At 39.9% G+C, this 20,350-nt stretch overlaps 1 protein-coding gene across 4 annotated transcripts in view; it reads left to right on the top strand.

Annotated features, from left to right (window-relative positions):
- The window catches only part of arfgef1 (ADP-ribosylation factor guanine nucleotide-exchange factor 1 (brefeldin A-inhibited)), a 94,043-nt gene that overhangs the window by 48,999 nt on the left and 24,694 nt on the right, over positions 1-20,350 (top strand). For 2 of the 4 annotated variants that reach the window (XM_069191542.1, XM_069191544.1), the window contains 14 exons: positions 2,443-2,719; positions 4,397-4,513; positions 5,475-5,659; positions 6,831-6,964; positions 9,942-9,980; positions 10,981-11,215; positions 11,779-11,878; positions 12,041-12,180; positions 13,706-13,814; positions 16,261-16,462; positions 16,572-16,683; positions 17,345-17,550; positions 17,675-17,759; positions 18,289-18,454. In XM_069191542.1, the coding sequence (XP_069047643.1) occupies positions 2,443-2,719; positions 4,397-4,513; positions 5,475-5,659; positions 6,831-6,964; positions 9,942-9,980; positions 10,981-11,215; positions 11,779-11,878; positions 12,041-12,180; positions 13,706-13,814; positions 16,261-16,462; positions 16,572-16,683; positions 17,345-17,550; positions 17,675-17,759; positions 18,289-18,454 (2,107 nt within the window). The remainder of the gene's footprint in view (positions 1-2,442; positions 2,720-4,396; positions 4,514-5,474; positions 5,660-6,830; positions 6,965-9,941; positions 9,981-10,980; positions 11,216-11,778; positions 11,879-12,040; positions 12,181-13,705; positions 13,815-16,260; positions 16,463-16,571; positions 16,684-17,344; positions 17,551-17,674; positions 17,760-18,288; positions 18,455-20,350) is intronic. The other 2 variants (XM_006633994.3, XM_069191543.1) reach the window with 1 other exon arrangement.

Below are 20,350 nucleotides of genomic sequence, written 5' to 3'. Positions count from 1 at the left end.
TTTAATGAAGTGCTAATTATTCAAACTTTTTCTTTGAACTCCAATTATATATCTGCTTTAATCTGTTTTTTTTTCTCAGGAATAAAGAGTATTGTAGGAGGTAAAGGGTTCCCTATGTATGACTAATCATATTGGTTTTATCTTTATTTATTTATTGATTTATTTATTTACTATCACTGAGATTATTCCAAATTCCTTTATAGAATCAGTGCACATTATTGGCTATTAAAGTCACAAAATCTGTTCTGTTTATATCTGGATCAAAGCACCACAAAATTCAATTGATTCGGGCAAAATTATCTTTTTTAGACTGTAAAACATCATCCTGTCAATCAGATTTTCAGATTCACCATGACAGTCCTTATATTAATGATACACCTGTGAAGTCCTTGTAAATTTACTGGTTTGTTTAAATTAAATGTGGCACACATTTAATGCAGCCATTGATATTGATGTGTTTCATTCCCATTTATTTCAAAGAGGTAATGCAGTATATTTAAGCTTTCATGAAAAGCAATATTTAGAATACCGATTTAAAAAAAATTGTTATTATTTGAATTTTTTTCATTAAAGTATAATGAGATACACATGTTTTAATTTGTAATTGATTGTTAATGCAAACCCATGTGTTGTCATTCGCATTACTGATGTTGAGTTCTTCTTTAAATAATTAAATTTCAACTCTTAGAAGCTGTTGAGAAGAAGCATTTTTTCAGCTCAGTCAGTCTCTGTAAGTGTTCGCAAATTCATGTCAGGAGTAATATCTGTAGCCTGTGCATAAATTTGTTGTGCTTCGATTTTTGTGTGGCCCAGCTTTGAAGTCCACTATCTTTTGTTTTACAACCTGGAACCTTTGCTTGCTTTGCTGTTGTGCAGAGGAATTCTGTGATTTTTAGATTGTAAATTTGGAGGCATGTTCAGTGCACAATCAGTGCACAGACTAACTGTAAGCAAAAATTACTAACTTAAGAGAAAGTTTTATTCTAATGATTTCCATTTTAAAAACATGATAACTAATAATTTCATCAGGAAGTCATATGTAAATGGATATGGGTCCCTAATACTGTACAGTACTTCATCTACTCAATGATGAAATCTGTTTCTAGAAAATTAATGAGAGTCATTTTAAGATGCCCCTTTTGTATCTGGAATTTGATTTAAAATTAAATAAGAAGTGCAGGAGAATTGACAATATAATCTATATGCTAGGTAGTGCTGCACCTACATATTTTGAGTATTACAGGTAAATGAAATAGCAAATTCTGTGTGTCAGTGTGACTAGGCTTGAAAATAGTGAAGAAAAACCCAGTCAGTTGTCAAATTAAATGGACAGGTATTTCACCTATAAAAAAGCTGATTTTGTTGGACCCACAATATTGTTATCCTTCAGGTGGGTAGAAAATATATTTTCTTAATATGAAAAGATAACCATGGTTTTAAAATGTCAGTATAGAGCATTTGTTCTAATAGTTTTCTTTACTGTACATTTCTTAAAGGTGTTGTTTCTTCATTAATTTCTTAATTAGTGGAGCAGCACAACTGTGCAACACAAAGTGCTGCTTTTGCTTTTTAGATTGTGTAGAGTATTCCAGACCAAGGCCGCCTTATAAAGGAAATGCTGCCTGAGCCATACTTTTTTATGTCTTTGTTCTGCCTCTAAGTCTGGTCGATATTGAAATATTGTTTCATGAGTGATCACCGTACGTGCCAGAAATTGATGTGAGCAACCAAATCACTGAAGACACAAGCCGTAGAAGCTGCATGTGTGGGTCTAGGATGATAGGGGTACCTCTGTTGGCTCGTGTTGCACCCAGGGTCTGGCCTAGTGACACGACCCTGCAGTGCTGAGGGCAGGGAACAGTACAGTAGCAAAGGCTGATGCGGAGCACACAATTTACAACTTTCTTACATCTCGGCGAAAGCAGCACCTCAACCACTGTCAACAATTTCCCGTGATTAGAATGTGGCCAGTTGGAATTGAAGAGAAACTGAAAGACACAAGCTACCTTTCTTTAGACTTCTGATATACAGTGGGTATTGTGCTCTTTCAGGCTCCTAAGAGGGATGTGAAAGTGAATCTATATGCTGAGTAGCACTGTACCTAAAGACATTTTGAGTATTACGAGTAAATTAATTTGCTATTTACCAATCTTTTCAAGCAGAACTGATTTTAAAGCCATGCTTAACACCCTTTAATTGGATCACGTAACAGAAACAGTCTTGGGTTACAGAATTCCTTGCTGGAGTGAATATTTTTGTTTTCTGTTGGCCTGTTCCCGAAGACGGGAGATGCTCAAGGCATCAGTGATGCTTCTTGCCTAGAGAACGGGATGCGTTGTTAGCTTGGCTGGTAGCTGTGGGGCTGGTAATCTGCAAGGCGTTTTGCCGCCGCCCGCAGGCTCACTCTCACCGCTGTCCCCGATGTCGTGTGTGTCGCCGCAGTTTCAGGAGGCGCGGCAGATGGAGAAGGAGCGGCAGAGGCAGCAGCACCTGCAGCAGTCCCCCGTCAGCCAGCACGAGCCCGACTCCCCCCGGCTCAGGAGGCCGAAGGAGCAGCCGGCCAAGCCGCCACCTCAGGAGCCCGACGGGGGGGCGCCCCCCACCGCCAGCGAGGCGGAAAAGAGCGCCCAGGAGGACCCGGAGCCGGAAAACGGATCGGAGTTCTGCAGCGCGGAAAACGAGCAGACGGAGGCCGACCAGGCCACGGCCGCAGCTGAAAGTAAATCTCTCGCTGTCTCCCTGCATCTTACACTCGTTTTTTCTTTTTTACCCCTTTCCTACACAAGGAAGCCCTACCCAGGCCTCCAGGACTCCTCCAGATTAGCAGTGCTGCTTCAGAGCCCTCCCTGATAAGCCAAAGTCGCACACAGCGATTGTTTTAAATTGGGTTTCATTACGGTGAGATATTAGTCATAACATGCCAATTGGTGGGCTGATTTTGATTAGAACTGTTGCTTAATGTGTTAAAATGCTACTGCGTGGTTTAGAAAATATGCAGAGGATTCTTGTCTCTTATTCAGGACCAGTGTTTGGTGTATACAGGAGCTCGGCAGCAGGGCCAATAAATACTGTTGCCGAGAGCTGAAGAGGAAAACTGATAGGCTGCTGACAACAACTGTGAAGTGGGCACGTAGGAAAAGAGCTGTTTGGTTGATTCCACAGATATGTCTCTCGATCAGTGAGGCATTTCATTGCTCACTATTGGTCATTAACAGACCATCAAAACACTCCGTGCCTTGAAGTAGTTAACAGCTTTCAAAGAAGTTGCAAAGGAGGAATTTTTCTGTCATGAATCACTTTTTTTTGTCCTGCTCTTGGCTATTTTTATTCAAAATGTTGTAAAGACAAATTGTGCATTAGGTAGTACGTATGGAGGGAACACTAAAGAAATGTCTTCAAAAGAGATCTAGCTTTCCTTGACATTAGAAACCGTTCGATATTTTACCTTACAGGGAAAATGCTACAACAGGAGAGGGTTTGAAAACTAAAACCTCTACTGTGGTCAGGCAGAGTCCTGCGTGGAGCAAGGATTAATGCCACTGTTCTCTTATACTGGTCTTTAGAGTCTGGCATTGCGAGATGACTCAGCAGTGATGCCTTCAGTGTAGTGTATGAAGGCACAGAACAGTATTAAAAATAACCTGTTGTAACATGAAATTGTTACTCTGAAGGTTATTCAACAGGCTATTACTGTTACCAAGAAACAAATTATTACTGCTTATCATACTTAGTTCTAACACTAGAAGCGATTTGGCACATATTTGAGTAAAATAAGAAAAAAAAAGGATAATGGCAACACTTTTAGAACCAGTTCATATATATGCAACATGTTTAGATAATAAAACATAACCTTGTGGTGACGGCAGACATCTGCTGTTTTGAAAGAAGGCCGATTGGGAATAGCCAGTTGTGTGTTTTTCATGTCTCTCTCATGGCTACAAACCCTGGGAGAATGCGGAAGTGTGGGCAGACGTCTCTCACACACCAGCCTGCGAGCTGCTCTTCTTTTAACACATCACCGGCAACACAGAGGTCCAGTGCCAACTGGAAAAGAGGCACAGCCTTCAAAGGGACACAGTTCACGTCTTCCAGATCCTGCAGGGCACTGACAGAGTGAGCCGGTGGACGTCTGGACGAACAGTGGAGCACAATACAGAGGACACAAGTGGGAACTCCAGAGCTGCTTTTGAAAATGAGAATGGGAGGTGCTTGTGAGTTAAGGGTTGTGGGAGGCCAGCACAAGGGCCCTGCGGTTGAAGCCGATACCTTGACTTCTTTCGAGAAAAGGCTGTCGGAAATCCTCGGATCAATTAGCTACCAACCACCACAGGGGCCGAATGGCCTCCTGTCGTTTAGAACTATTTTAATGTTCGTTCGTTTTTTTCCCCGTCCCTAGGTCTATCTAAACATGATGCGGAAGTAATTGATGAAGAGGAAGCACCTAATTATGAAGAAAAAGCTCAAGAAATCGTGCAGAGCATCTTGAAGGAAGTAGTTAACACTGTTGTTGGAGGTATTTTAAATTTGCCATTTGAAACAAGTATTAAATTGTTATAAACAGTGTAGTGAAAGACATAATACTTAAGTTTACCTGCTTAAATTACTGTAAGTAGGACTGCTTACCAATAGGGAACTATGACGCCTCTGGGACTGTTGTTCAACGATGAATGTGAAGCTCCAAATATTGTAGACCTTTCAGTTAGCTGAACAGTTAACCCGGAGGAAAACCATTCAGTGCTCACCTAACTGTGTATTGGAACAAGTAATAGGTTTATTCCATGCTGAAAAAAGCATGGAATAAACCTGATACTTGTTCCTTTGCAGCCTACGCATGCTGACGCAGCTACCCACCTGAACTACTGTGTATTGTTTCAGGAAGCACATTGCCTTTTGCTCACTAAATCAATTAAAAACATTTCTTGGCTGTTAATGCCATTTCATGTTGCAATGCTCAAATTTCTTTAAATGCAAATGGCAGAAAGTATGAGCATTTTGACCACAAAATACGACAGAAGTTACATTTAGTAATGTAATTGCTGTCGTTCAGTTTTCCTCCTTTTAATTTTGCATTGTTATTTGTTAAGGTTTTGTTGTTTATCCTCAACACGTGCAGTCAACAATACAATTCAATACACATACAAAAAAACCCACAGTGCACATCAGCTATAGACATCTTTGTTTTACTTAAGAAACATTTAACATTTTTACATTTTACATCTAAGAATTAAAATGCTCTAACGGTGGAGTTCAATCAACCACTATGTTCACTACAAACCACTTAGTAGCTTATGATACCTGTACTGCCTCTGTTCATTCACATCCATTTGGTTAAATCAGCTTAAAAGGAGAGACACTCATCAGATGAAATATGATTCAGATGGTTTCCCTTGCCCTCTCTGCGTCGTCGGTTTTGATCTTGTGCGAATGGTTTGGCGTCTGCGCTGAAGTGGGGCCCTTGCTTGACCTCGGTGTAGATTCCGGGGAAAGTGCAGGCGGGGAGAGCGCAGAGGGGACCCCCGGCTCCCTGGAGGAGGAAGGGGGGCTGGGCAGCGACAGCGAGCACGTCCACGCCAACGGCATCCCTGGAACTCCCATCTCCGCCAGCTTCGCCCCATCCCTGCCCGATGACAGGCTGTCCGTCTCTTCCAACGACACTCAGGTGCGACGCTCGTCTCGGCTGTTCCCAGAGCCTCCTCCTGTGCCGGGAGCAAACTCTTTTAAAGCGCACCTTCCCCTCGGACAGCGGTTCCCAATCCTGGTGCTGGAGGCCCACACGCCTACCGGGTTTCGTTCCACTACCTAATCGAACCCTTAACTGAGCGATCGAGCTGCTTGATTTGAAATAATTGCAAGTGCGGTCGAACCCCGTATTTGCGTTATCGGTGTTTACGTTTTTTCCCCCGCTATGTACAGTACGTCATTGTTCTTCCAGTCCCAACCAAAACAAAGCCTCCTGTTTCAGTGTTTGTGCTGTACGGTTGTCTTGTGTGCGTTGTGCATTTTTTTTTTTAAATTGAATATGTGTTTTAAAGCCCAACGTGGAGAGGAAGAATGAAAGGAAGACCATTTCCCCTGAGGAAAAAGTTTAGCGAATTGAATTGAATTAGCGAATTGGCTGAATAGCATGATTTCTACATTAAACACAATTGCGAAGAATCTGATACCAAAGATGTGTCATGTTTAATGTTCTGTGATTGAATATTTGTCTATATTACCTTTTCCCACAGTTTACACTTTTTTTGAGAACCTTGAAAAGTGTAAACAAGGGGTTCGACTGTATTTTTGTTTTCTTCTCAGACTTTAGGAATGTTATGTTCTACGGAAATGCTATAGTTAAAAGGCAACCTCCAGCATGTTTAAAAGCTGAAAACACTCAAATGGTTCAAATTAATTTTATTGTGAAGTCATTTAAGGGTTCGATTTTGTAACTGAGATTGGGCCTCAAAGCACAGGATTTGGGAACCCCTTCTCTAAGGTACAATGTTGCACGTCTTTTTACATACGATCTCAGACTGTAAGATGTGCTGGACATCTGTGTGATCAGAAACGCAACTGTTTACTCACAGCTATTGTTTTGTACTGTGTTTCTATTGTGCAGCAAATGGTATAAATATATGCCTGATCACAGAACATAGTGTTTCTTAACATCATTATCACAATCTGTGCTATTCTGGTTTTTGATGGACCGTGATTATGAAATCAATTTCCATTTCTTTTAGGAAGGCTACAAGCAGTAGATTGAGATTTTGATGTTCTGTCAGGGGATTTCTTGTGTTATAAAAATTCAATTCAGTGAATGGAATTGCTGTAATTCCCTGTTATCCCCTTAGGAATCTGGAGTGACCACAGGACCCTCTCCTGGTGCTAAGTTTTCCCACATTCTACAAAAGGATGCCTTTTTAGTCTTTAGGTCGCTGTGCAAGCTTTCAATGAAACCCCTTTCAGATGGGCCCCCTGATCCCAAGTAAGCCTATTTTGTGTACTTTTTTCTTAAACGTGATAACTGGTGTCACTTTACAACTGGCGCTCACATTTAAGCAGTCTGAACCACATAATACTCAGCAGCAGCTTTGCTTGATTTTCAGTTGTTAAATTGCATTAGCTCTCCTGTTACACAGTAGACCGAAAAACCAGATAGAACATTTCTTTCACTGTATCATGCAGGTTCTGTAGTATGTATGACAGTGACACTGGTCATGGGGGACTCCTACTGTATGTTTTCTGGTATTTGTTCCAGCTGAGGTCTTTATTACAGGGTAGTTGACTTCACTTCTCTCTTTGAGGCATATTTTTAAAATGGCTTTCATCTCTTAAAAGCTTGAATGGGATTGTAGAACTTTATCAGCCCTGTGCCTGTTTGTCAGTGTTGGAACTCCCCCTGTTTAGCTTTTAGCTGAAATGTAACCAACTGAACCGCTTGAGAATGAAGAAAAGCACTGAGCGTTTGATACATTATCAATCCTGTGTCTTCTCATTATATATTGATCAACAAATAAGGTGATCTTCTGCTGAGACAGAAATAAGTAAGCAAACTCATAACTTGAGGAAAGACTGCATAACGAAACTTAAAATTCCGTGTTTTTGAAACCAAGGACTGAATGCAGAAAAGGGTAAACCAACCTGTAAACAAGCAAAGAAGCCAGTCAGTTGAATGAGTGCCAGCATTAAAGAGCTCAGTTGGAACGGAAACTGTCGGACACACTGGAGCTGCTCAGAACAAGCATAGGGAAACACTGGAGTCAAGCACCCTCTGTGAATTCACTGATCCATTTCATAGGCCTTTTAACATTACATGCAGTGCTAGGTTTAATCATGCTCTTTGGTTATTCAGTAAGGTGTGTAGATTTACATAACATCTCTGAAATCTCTCTAGCTGCATAGACCTCAGTTGCCTTGTGTCAGTTTAGTAATTCTGAGCAGATAAGAACCTGCTTGGTGGTGCGTTCAATTGCTATTGTGATTAGATAGATATTCAGTTTAGTTAAAAGTAAAGAATTTTAAAACACTTCCTTTGCTAATGTAATCTGCCTAATCCTGTGGCTTTATATTTTTTTTAGAAATTGCAAAAAAAAATTAAAATGTTTTTTTAAACTTTTCAGGAACATTTTTAATCATGTTTTTTATTCAAATGGGGATATACAGTACAATTAAATGCCAGATATTATATTTGCTCCAGACTCCAAGGTCTGGGTGTTTTATGAAAGTATAATGCTCTTTGTTTAACAATAAAATTAATTTCTAAAATTAAAAAATAGCTTTAATGACTGCATATTCATACTAAAACGCTAGACAGTTTTCACTGTCTATCTGTGACAGTTAACATTAGTTTTCATTGAGAAACTCTTCTCTTTCTCTTTTGTTGTAAGGTTCTGAAAGTTTTAGTGTTTGTTTTGATTATCTATTATTCATCTTGCACATTTGCAAAACGTTCTATGGGCATGAAAAATTTTGTAGTGTGCTACCATTAGAAACTGCCATGTCCTGTTCTGCAGTTTTCCGAGGGATGTGAGCCTTTCTGTCTCTTTAGATGTAGTAGAGAACGACCTCTCCTCATTAAAGAGCTGTTCACACTACAGTGAAATGCTGAATATGTTGAAGTGAATATTGCCCTTCACAGTGGAGCACAAGCACCAAAGTACAGTGCACTTTGCATCAAAATAAAGTCTGGGAAGAGCTCTGGGTGATCAACATTGTAAACTTTGCCATGTCCTTGTAGATCTGTTCTCAGCAATAAGCAGATTGTAAGAGGCACTATGCTGTAAGCTTATTTCTCCAAAGAAGATGGGGAGCAGTAGGGAGTTAAAATTCTCATCTTTTCATTTATCATTTTGTTTATCATTCTTAGAAATGAGAAATATTAGCTATATATGTTCCTAAACTAAATGTTTCACAGCTGAACATTAATATGTGAAGTCCTGACCCCTCTTCAGAAATGGCCAGCTGAAGGAGACTTGTGCAGACACTGTGACTTTCGTACAGTATCTTCAGCCTTCCGCCCACACTGTGCTTACTCAGCCCGGTTGAACATTTCAGGCTGTGTACCGTCTGTCTGTTAGGTGGGGGAAAAAAACATCAGAGTGTTTTTAGGTTGCTAGACAAAGCGATTTTCACAATAAGCATTGTGCATCAGAAGATAAATCATTTCTTGCCCGATATTTAAAAAAGCCAAACCAAAGGTGTTGCTCAGTTTGGCTCAGGCACCCTCACCCCTGAGTTCAGAGTCAGGTTTAAGCAGGAGCTGTGGTTGTGTTAAACTGAACTGCTGTTCATACTTGTTAGCCTTTTTTCCTGAGCTAGGTTGAGTTTTGATGAATGTGGAACAGTTACAATACCAAGGCTGTTGGTCATTTTCAGAAGGTAGTATTCTGTCACGCAAAATGACACGTGCACAAGCTTCTGCTGCTGCAGAGGTTCAGTTCGATTTGTGAATGAGGTGGTTCTGTGTGCGAGACCTGCGGCTGTATCCCACCTTGCACCTGGTGCTTGCTGGGATAGGCTGTGTGTCCCCTGCGACCCAGAATTGGTTTAAGCGATTAGAAAGTGGATTGAGCTTCCATCCTCATGTCTAGAGAGATGAAGGCAGCTTTTCATTGAACACTTCAGTCTGTATTTTTAAATGTACTTACATATTCATTTACAATGTTTATTGTTCCAAGTGTTATTTTCTTGTCAGAAATTAAGTTCAAGCAATTAAATGTTTTGTATTGAGGAAGCCTATACAACACTGACTTCTCTAATGAGTAAAATATGTTCAGATATGCTAACAATAAGAAAACTGGTAATTGTTTTGTAGTTTGAGTGTTCTAAACCTAGCTTTTTTCAGAGAATACTGGATTACTAGTACCACCTTACATTTAGTTTTTCTTTAAGTCATAAAATAAAGTTAAGCAGGTGGTTCTCTTTTCAGCCAACTGTAGACTATGTCTGATTGTAACTTACAGGAAGACAGCAGGAAAAAATTCCTGGAAAAACTGGATGAAGTAAGTTAAGTAATAGCCAGTGGTCCGTGGTGAATTTGAAATCTTCAGAGGCTCGAAGAACTTCTTTCTATTAAGGGCTCAGGGCTTTAATTAACAGTTATTCTGGAACGCTGCTCTTGTTTCTGGTGTCTGACTCTCTCAGAGGTGTGTAAAGTGGCTTGCTCTGCACTTACAGCCAATTCACGCTACATTCAGAATCAACTATTGATGCTTTTTGAGCGTTAGACTGTGAGCACAGTTTTTATGGACATTGATGATGATAATTATGTAAACCTAGGTGCTTTTGCATGTACAGATTTTGACTTATTTCCTTTGTGCAGTTCCCATAGTTGAGCTTTATTCCACATAATAACCAGTGCCATGGGTCATGAATTGATTTAGCTAAATTGATTTTCATTCACTGTTTTTCAGTTTGCTCTGACCGCATGAAGTTCTATACAAGTGTAATGAAGGATCTGGCTTCATACTAAAGGGGCAGTCGTCAGTTTCATACTGACAAGGCAGTAGGTCTAATATTCACCTCTTTATAGGATGAATATTCAGAATGCAGAACAGGTGATTCTTACACACTTCTGTTGAATGATGTGCCTGAAGGTAACTGGCCTAGGAAAGGAAATGGTGACATCTGAAGTTCTTGGAAAACAAAACCTTTTTAGTTATATTTGTGTTTGTATTGTTTGAATCTTTCTTACAGTTTAAATTTGTGAAGCCTCTAGTATGAAATCTTTAGCATAACAAAATCTGATCATTAAGGGTATCTTTTCTGTGTTTGTCGTCCAAACATCTTCAGGAAATACCAGTCTAACAGTCCGGGAGACAAATTGAATTTCTGTTACCAGGCCAGTTCCTTTGGAAGCTAAGGGTACTCTGTATGTCAGCCATATTGAAATTGGGAAACTAACCAAACTTAATCCGGGTCGTTCAGTTCACCATTATCATCATTCTTAATTAAATATGAATTTCCGGTACTTTTGTGAGCTTTTCCTTTCTTCTTCTTTAGGTCTCATGAACTTCGATCAAAGGTTTTATCCCTCCAGCTTCTCCTGTCAATTCTACAAAATGCAGGGCCTATCTTCAAAACAAATGAGATGTTTATTAATGCTATAAAGCAGTACCTCTGTGTAGCGTTGTCAAAAAATGGTGTTTCATCCGTTCCTGAAGTATTTGAGCTCTCCTTGTCAATATTCCTCACTCTGCTTTCAAACTTCAAGACTCATCTCAAAATGCAAATTGAGGTACTGTATTTTTTACACTTACAGTGTTGACTTTTCTTCAGGTTCTGCAAAACAAGGAAAACTTTTTATCTGTTTATAACACCCATGCTGTTCACTTAAATTGGTACATCATGTACAGCTGCACCTCAGCGTGACAGTGTTATAAATGGATTTCTTCACTAAAAGCATTATAAAGTTGTTGTCAATTCAATGATAGCGAGACATTTTAGAATTGATGAAGTTTCAGTGGAAGTTTGTTTCATCATTTATTCTCACTGGATCACAAATAGACATTGCTGTCAATCTGCCTGTTTGAAAATGTGAAATGCAGGGAATTTTCTTAAGACCATGTTAATAACTGTTGTATTTTTATTTATTTAACAAACGTCCTGTGTATGCATCCTTCTCTAAAGTCTCTGATTTAAATCACTGTTTAAATAAATTATTTAGAATAATCAGCACTGAGTTCTTAATTTTGCATTTAGAAACAGGGGTGCTTACCCACTTGGAACTCCGTTTCTTTGCTATAGTATATAAATATACCATGTATTTGCATAAGCAGCAAAGTTTTAACTTTTTTTCAGGTTTTCTTCAAGGAGATCTTTCTTTACATTCTGGAGACCTCCACAAGCTCCTTTGATCATAAATGGATGGTTATTCAGACTCTTACCAGGATATGTGCAGGTGCAGTGAGTTATAGTACTCTGTGCTATGTTAACTGTATAGTATATTTCCTACTGTACATACAGTAGGCTTTTCTCTTTTTCATGTTTTACCTGTGGCTGATTTAGTGCTTGGGATCTTAACCTTTCGCCTAGTTCTGATTTGTGTTTTTATACATTACAGATGCTCAGAGTGTGGTGGATATTTATGTGAACTATGATTGTGACCTGAATGCTGCTAATATATTTGAAAGGCTAGTAAATGACCTCTCCAAGATTGCGCAAGGAAGGGCTGGACACGAGCTCGGCATGACTCCCGTTCAGGTAAGAGGTGACAATGAGCAGTAATTTGTGGATGACCTATAGGCTATTTCCGGTTTATAAGTGAAAAAGAAATAAAGAAGTAAAATGCAGATACTGTTATTTTTTGTCATATAACACATTTCTATTTTTTTTTTTAAAACAGAACAAATCACATACAGAGCGATTCAATACTAACACTAATTAAAATGAGGTCTACACGAAGAGACCAGACTTTTCGTGCGGCACAGAGACTTTCTTCAACGGGGCACAGATATAGGGGTTTTATCTTGTTCCAATTAAACTGAACAAGATAGGCTTTTTCCTCCCAAGAAAGAAGGGAAAATGACAATTGATAGAACTAAGGCGCTAGCCAATCCCTCACACAGTAAAATGGAGGACTTTTATTTAATCCTTTAACCAGACTCGTGAATCAGGAGCAAATTTGGATTTACAGCATCGACCTGGAGCTTGCCAATTTGTCCGGCAGCATTATTAACTGAGTTTAACTGAGCAGTGTATGTGAAATCTCTTGCAGCCCTTGAAGTACCCACTGTTGCAATCGGAGAAGCCATTTTAGAATCCAGAGTCCCAAGCACAACTCCTGAACACAGCATTTAATACAGACGCTTCCATTTCATATGACGTTCAGAATTCTAGGGTGCCCCAGTACCCTAACAGGAGGAAGAGGGATCACAACCCGAAAATATAACATAGGCAAGGAAGCACACATCCGTTTTAATTCTGGAGACGTGATCTTGGGAAGAGAGGGGAGAGAGTTTGGCAAGCGTCTCTATCTGTTCAAGTCTGCATCTTCCATTTAAAATGTTATTAAAATAATGTACTGTGATGGCATGTAAAGAGAAAAAAACAGTACTTGCCATGTTTGACTCGCTGCGCAAATTTGAGGGTGGGCAGGCTGTCACAAAGGCCAAATTTAAAGATGGTAATGAGAGAGTACTGGAGAAAAAAAATCCTTTTTCTCCCTTGCAGAATTACACCACTAGTTTAAAAGCAGTTACTTTCCCTCCAGCTCTCTTGCCCTCTGCACAACCTCTTTTCGATGATGGGGCATCACCACAGCATGGATTTCAGTCATGAGTACCCAAAGATGGACATCATTGCAAGAAAAAGTTGAAAATCCGTTCTACAAAGAAATCTCAGAGCGGCTATTTAAATGCTTTTCTTGCGTTACGCTTTAGTCCTGCCAACATGCTTAATTACGACCTGGATTTTCCTTATGGAAAATTACACATAAAAAAAACATGGGAAGAGACACACATCTCACAACATCGGAATTTAAGAGTTTCTAAAACACATTTAATGTTATGATGTTATTTTGGTCATTTCTCTTTCAATAAACTTAAGTGGTAAAGTTAGTACAATGTAAATGTTTTATGAATGTGGCCCACAAAGTTTAACTGAAGCCAGGTTTTCTCCGTGTGTCAAGCATTACAGATGGCACTGTATGCCAGTCACCGTTTTCTTTCTGTGATTTGAAACAATCTGACTTACCATATAGTAAATACGTTCTAAAACTGTGTTTCAGGAGCTGAGCCTACGGAAGAAGGGTTTGGAGTGCTTGGTGTCTATCCTGAAATGCATGGTAGAGTGGAGTAAAGATCAGTACGTCAATCCAAACTCTCAGACTAGCCTCGGTAAGACCTGAATTGCTGTCAAAACCCTTCACCCTATGCAAACAGCTGAGGACAAAAAATGCTAGCAGCTTTCTCTTCAGTGTTGCTTGTTTTAGCAGTGGGGTGTAGGGTTACAGATTCATCACTAAACAGGGACACATTTTCCTGTGTGAGTAAGCTGAAAGGTTATACAGTGGGTGATGTGAAGTGCTTCAAAGCAGCAAGACAAAGTGACAGTGCGTTTTAATATTCATCATATTTTAATGCCACCTCCCTGTTAACACTTTTGGAGAAAGTGATATATTTACAGTATTTTTTGACAGGTGAAGTAAAATGAATGGCAGGGTTTGTTTCAGTGCGGGCTCCTGGGTTTTGAAAAGCTGTGAAATGAAGCACAGGGGCTGCAACTTTATCTTAATCAAACATCCCTGACTTATTTCACGGGGAGGTAACCAGATACCCTTAGAGGAATAGGCAGACTGGGAGCATTAATCCATGATTCTCCAAGGTGACTGTTGATTAAGTAATAGAATTAAGAATAGAGGTATTTTGCTGATACTGCAGTCTTTTCACTATAGAAAAGATTTACTGAAGCTGTCTGATGGTTTTCAATTAGGGCAACGGATTCATTTCTTTGTGGACTGATGAAACCAACATCGTAAATTACCTTGTCGCTGTGACCCGTACCCATCTCGCAGAAACAACATGTATCTTTACACCTTGTGATTGTTGCAATACAAAATTGCTGACTGCTTTCGGTTCGAAGTGGAATGAGTTTGGAGTGGTGAGGTTCTGGAGCAGTTAAAAAACGTCACAAGTTCAACGCACAAATAATTCAGAAGCTTGGACTGCAGTTTAATGTCCCTTCAGAGTTTTGAACTACATGAAATGTTAAGGACATTTTTCATCCTCTTGCAAATAATATTTCTTGATTTCTTTTCACTTGTGAGGAATTGTTTTTACATGTTTTAAATTGATATTCTACAAAAATGTCTCTTTCCCTAAATCTTGTTTTTGTTCATCTTACTGGTGCGTTACTACTTACTGGTTTTCATGGGCTGGCTTCAACAGGAAGAGCAGGTAACTACAAAAGAAGTGATTTTGTTTTTTGATAGAAGCAGGTTGCCTTAGTAACAGTAGTTAAGGTTTTGTTTCAGTTGGTGATGGGTTTAAAAAAGCTTTTTGTCATCACTGGTAGTTGATTTCTTTTTTTCTTAAGATGCAGTACCTTCCTTGGCTCGTCCTTTTTGCTTAGCAATTGTAATTGTTCTCTTTTCAGAAAGTCCGTGAATATCTGCTTAGTACTGAAAATGTATACACATCATTTGCAAAAGTGCGGCCTTTTAAAGTACAGTTCCTCACAACATACATTTCACAATCGTCCTCCACTGTTGGAGGCAGAGGTACGCTGAAACAGTACGCTGATCTGTACTGATCATTACTTCTCTACCACACTGTGGCAGGAACCTGTATTTACAAATACCGTGAGGTTGCCTTGAGACTACGCTTAAAAATCCATTCAGCTTAAATACTCTCTATAGCTATTGCACAGATAAATAGTACAGAAGCTATAGATGTGTTTTTCACTAATCTGAATACAGGCAGGGTAATACCACTTGGAATAAGTGAGCATTTTTCTCGCACCTCCTGTTTCTGTCCGTGAATAGACTGCAGCTATGGGAGAGATGGGTTAACCAGCGCAGGATGTTATCTTGCCACATAGAATGTTTCAGAGGCTTTCCAGTACTTGCAGTAATAAGAGCCTATTCAGGCAGCACAAGATCAGAAGCACACATCTGCAAATTCATTTTCTAGCAGTAGATTTATCTTGCCTTTGCAGGGCTCCCTGGAGCCCAGCCTTCCCTTTGCTTCAAGCCTGTTGCTGAAGGCCACGCTGAGACTTAGAGCCCTGCCTGATGGTTTAGTATAGTTTTTGTTGTCTGGAGCTTTATTGGACATTTCTAATGTGGTTTCCAGTCCAGTGCGTTATAATGTTGACATCATATTTAATCTTACTGTATAGACAGGGGTGCAGCAATCCTGATCATAGGGCCCCCGAGGACAGCCAGGTTTCTGCTGTGGGTGATGTTAGTGCACCTGTATGTGAAATGTTTCCTTCTGGACTACAGTTTCCTAACCTATACCACAGCATGGTGACTGCAAGCACTGTGCTGTAGGAGGCTCTGTCCTTTGACTTAAAATGTGTTAAGAGGGTCCCGTGTCCTGGCTAATTCCTTGCTGGGATTGTAAAATCTGGCCTCCCTAAAATCTGTCCTTAATACTGTGAGCAGTCAACAGTCAGTTTCTGGTGCATAGTTACTGCGTCTTCCACACCCAGTACACACCTAGGTGTGTGTTATTATTATTGTTGTTGTTATTATTAAATAGTAAGTACTCCCTTTCTTACTTATCTGCTGTATGCAGTAAATTAACTGTATTCTCTGTATTCCCTGTGTTCCCCCCTCAGGCCAAGAAAAGCCTTCAGAGCAAGAAACCAATGAAACTAAACACCCTGAAACCATCAACCGGTATGGAAGCATCAATTCCTTAGACTCCACGGCATCTTCAGGAATAGGCAGCTACAGCACGCAGATGTCGGGAACCGACAACCCTGAGCAATTTGAGGTTCTCAAGCAGCAAAAAGAGATAATAGAGCAAGGCATTGACCTGTAAGTGTGCCCGCCTGTTACGTGCACATTGCCTGACATGTGGGCAGGAGAGGAGCTACAGTAATAGGCCACTGGGTAGTTACAGACTGTACCACTGTCTCCCACACAGGTTCAATAAAAAACCAAAGAGAGGCATCCAGTATTTGCAAGAGCAAGGAATGCTCGGCACCACCCCTGAAGATATCGCACAGTTTCTGCACCAGGAGGAAAGACTAGACTCTGTAAGAGACCCCTTGACTGTTTTGTGTGTGGCTCCTTAATTGGATTTCTTTCATCGTGCTGAAATTTGTTGAAAACTCCTCAACTTTTTGTCTTAAAATAGATCAGGATTCATTAAACAGTTAATTGCACTTGAATGCATTGTGCATTAAATGGAATGAAACAAAAGGGTTCCTTTTTCTTTACAGTATGTCTTGATTGAATTTTGATTCACTCATTTGTCATATGTGTTAAGGTAACTGATAAAATGAATGATGTCGTGTTATAATTTTAGTCTGAAAAAAATACTTTTATATTGTTATATAGTCTAGTCTATATAGCTTATATAGTCTAGCCTCTTTATGTTTGCTGTCTTAATTCAGTAATTAAAGTAGTTTCTCACTTCTCCACGAGATTTGCTTTTTGGTAGGGCTGCTGGGACAGAACAGCTGCCTTACGTTGCCTTCAGTAGCTGGTTCTGCACATAAATGAGTGGCTCTCCTGCTGTATGTAAAGCATTTTTTCCTTCTGTGGGAGGAAAAGCATCATATACTCTCCTTAAGACTTGATTTCTTGTTAAACCCTGTAAGAGACAGAAGTGTGTTTGTGTTGCACATGTGTAGTGGCCGGCCTCTGAGTCAGATTTTTCGTGTAAAGATCATTCTCTTGCCCCCCCGCGATCAGACCCAGGTGGGCGAGTTCCTGGGCGACAACGACCGCTTCAACAAGGAAGTGATGTACGCTTACGTGGACCAGATGGACTTCCAGGGCAAGGACTTCGTCTCCGCGCTCCGCATGTTCCTGGAGGGATTCCGCCTCCCCGGTGAAGCTCAGAAGATAGATCGATTGATGGAGAAATTTGCTGCTAGATACTTAGAATGCAACCAGGGGTCAGTATGTACAGCTAGGAGTCAGTATGAGCACTGCATCTTCACCTTGTGTATCGACAGCGTCTTCATATATGTTCCTGTGGATGTGCAGAGGTGTTTCACACATAATACTTTTTTTTTTTAGGCAAACTCTGTTTGCAAGCGCAGACACCGCCTATGTCCTCGCTTATTCCATCATCATGCTGACGACAGACCTCCACAGTCCACAGGTGGGTTTCTGGAGCAGATCGCCTTGCTTTCTTGTCCTGTGTCCTGTGTTCTGTAGATGTGAATTCTGTAATGCAGATTTTGTGTGCCCCATGGTGCCTGTCCCAGCATAGCAAATGGCATGACCCATTCTCCAGATTGGTACCCTGTAGTACCAAAACAAAACAGATCGACAGAAACAACCACTCGATAAGATGCGTTGTACAATGATGTAGTGGTAATGAAAAACACAGCTTGAAAAGTAAAATGTCTGTTCTGTATTATTTTTCTTAAATGCATTAGTATCCATAATGTAAGATAAAAAAATACTTAAATGTATCTTTATTTCTATCAAACTCAAGCACAGAGGGAGAACCCATAACATTCTTATGTTCCAGTTAGACTTTACACTCATTTTATCCCATTATTGTAAGCTGTGAATTGGGACAGGTTGAGAAAAAACAAATTGTGTCCTAGCTTTAGAAATGCTTTGTTGCCTCTGAGTGAGAATTTAAACACTGATGGTTAAACCTTGTTGTTTTTTTCTTGTAGGTGAAGAATAAAATGACAAAAGAGCAATACATTAAAATGAACAGAGGAATTAATGACAGTAAAGACCTGCCTGAGGAATATCTTTCAGCCATCTATGATGAAATTGCTGGAAAGAAGATTTCTATGAAGGAGACGAAAGAATTGACGATTAAATCAAATAAGCAGAGTAAGATAGAATTAAATTATAATTCATTGCATTTCTATTGCTCCTTTCATCCCAGAGAATCTTAAAGCACTTTACATACAGTATAGGATGGAAACCCACTTTGTCCAGCAGTGAAGAGCAGCTCCCACCTGGGGAAATATGCACCAGCAGCCCGATTCTACAGTAGGCCATGTAGAGAATTTTGAAAGGTCTTAAACAGATGAATTAAGGTGAAGCCTTAGGGTGTTTGTGCAAGTCCAGAGTGGAATTTATCCAGGACCCCTGGGTTAACACCCATAGTCCTTCAAAAAGGGCTTGGGATCTCTAATGACCAAGTAGTCAAGACAATTGGTGATTCCAGAGTGGAATTGCATTCAAGTGCTCACAGGTGGTAGTTTTCAAGAGGATGAAGGAACTGAAGGCCAGTGTTCTCAAATGAATTTACAGCATTGATATTGGTAATGTTGGAGACAATGAAGAAAGTTCGTGTTGGTGTTAGTGTCCATGAGTTTGGCCTGTTACGTGGCTGTCTGTTTCTGCTTGCTGGGACTTTTCATAGATACTGAAATGTTGTCTGCTGGAAGAGACAGCCCTGTGTTTCCTAAAATAGCTTGTTATGTTTTATCACCTTTAATAAATGTCATGTTTAGGATCTCTGTCTTAATTCCTAATAAATAAATAGATTTACCAATTATTTAAGAATACATACATTTAATAAAGTCATTGTTATTATTATAACAATATATAATTGATTTAACACAATTTACATTGCATTAAAAACTACCTTCTTGAAGTAGTGTTATGGCAGCTGCAGGAGATGCTGTAATCCTGACAAAGAAGGAGAAAACAGATTTGGACTGTTTCTATTAATTTATCCCGGAATTTAACACGTGGAGTGTGGGCTTTACTCTCTAAGGCAGTAGTGTCCAATCCAAGTTGTCTAGGACCGGTGTGTCTGAAGGATTTTGTTTGTTGACAAACGTCAGCTTGTTATTGGCTTAATTGGACCAATTTGACAGTTTCTCCTTCCTTTTAGCTTTTGCTTTATACAGACCTAGAAAGTATGCAGACACACCAGCCCCCCTGGGCTGGAATTGGACACTCTTGCCTTAAGGGATATAAAATCTTTCCTCTCATAATTGTGGAATTACAGTGATAGGTTTGAATACATTCTGGGATATTTATTTAATGCCAGTCCAAAGCTAAAAATGTTTGCTCACAAAAATGAAAAAGTCAGAGGCAAATAAGAAAAGGATTTGACAGTAAAAGTGATTCTGAACACGTACACGTAACCCCTTTCTATAAATGATGTAATCTCTATTCTTTTGCAATTCCATACAGTATTTTTCTTGCCTATCCTGTTTTTTGTCCACTTGATTTTCCTTATAACATTTACTGTCATTGCTCTGTGGTCTAAAAAGACCATCTGAAATGATGGAGAGTTTATAATAGAGGATAAAGGCAAAATCAAATTGGAAGCTGTTGTTCAGTATAAAGAAGAGATCGTTTCGCAGAGTGGCTAAACATTGCAGTTAAAGGTTGTTTGTGGGGTTCCCAACCAGTACAAGTGCTCATATGAAGAGCAGGAAGCATTTTACTGTCCAGACATTTCCAGTTCAGTGGGCAAAGTGAGCTACAGTATGTCATTCACCACCTGTGACTGAGATACCAAGATGAAACAAGCTTAGCAAGACTGGACCTGGCCGATACTAGGATAGGAGACCTCTAAAGAAAACCGGACTGCTGCTGCTGGCTGTGGCGTTGGTAGGATTTGGTGGTGTGATTCCCCCACTCTGCTGTCCAGAGACATCATGCTGTAGGGCATGCCATCCTTTGGATAAGACGTTAAACCGAATTCATGACTGCTTGGTCATGGAAGAGCCCCTGGCATTGTTAATAAGAGCAGGGGTGTTAAAC

Source organism: Lepisosteus oculatus, chromosome 6 (genome assembly GCF_040954835.1).
Source record: "Lepisosteus oculatus isolate fLepOcu1 chromosome 6, fLepOcu1.hap2, whole genome shotgun sequence".
NCBI lineage: Eukaryota > Metazoa > Chordata > Actinopteri > Semionotiformes > Lepisosteidae > Lepisosteus > Lepisosteus oculatus.
The sequence above is the reverse complement of the archived record's forward strand: the minus strand, read 5'-3'. Positions and strand labels throughout refer to the sequence as shown.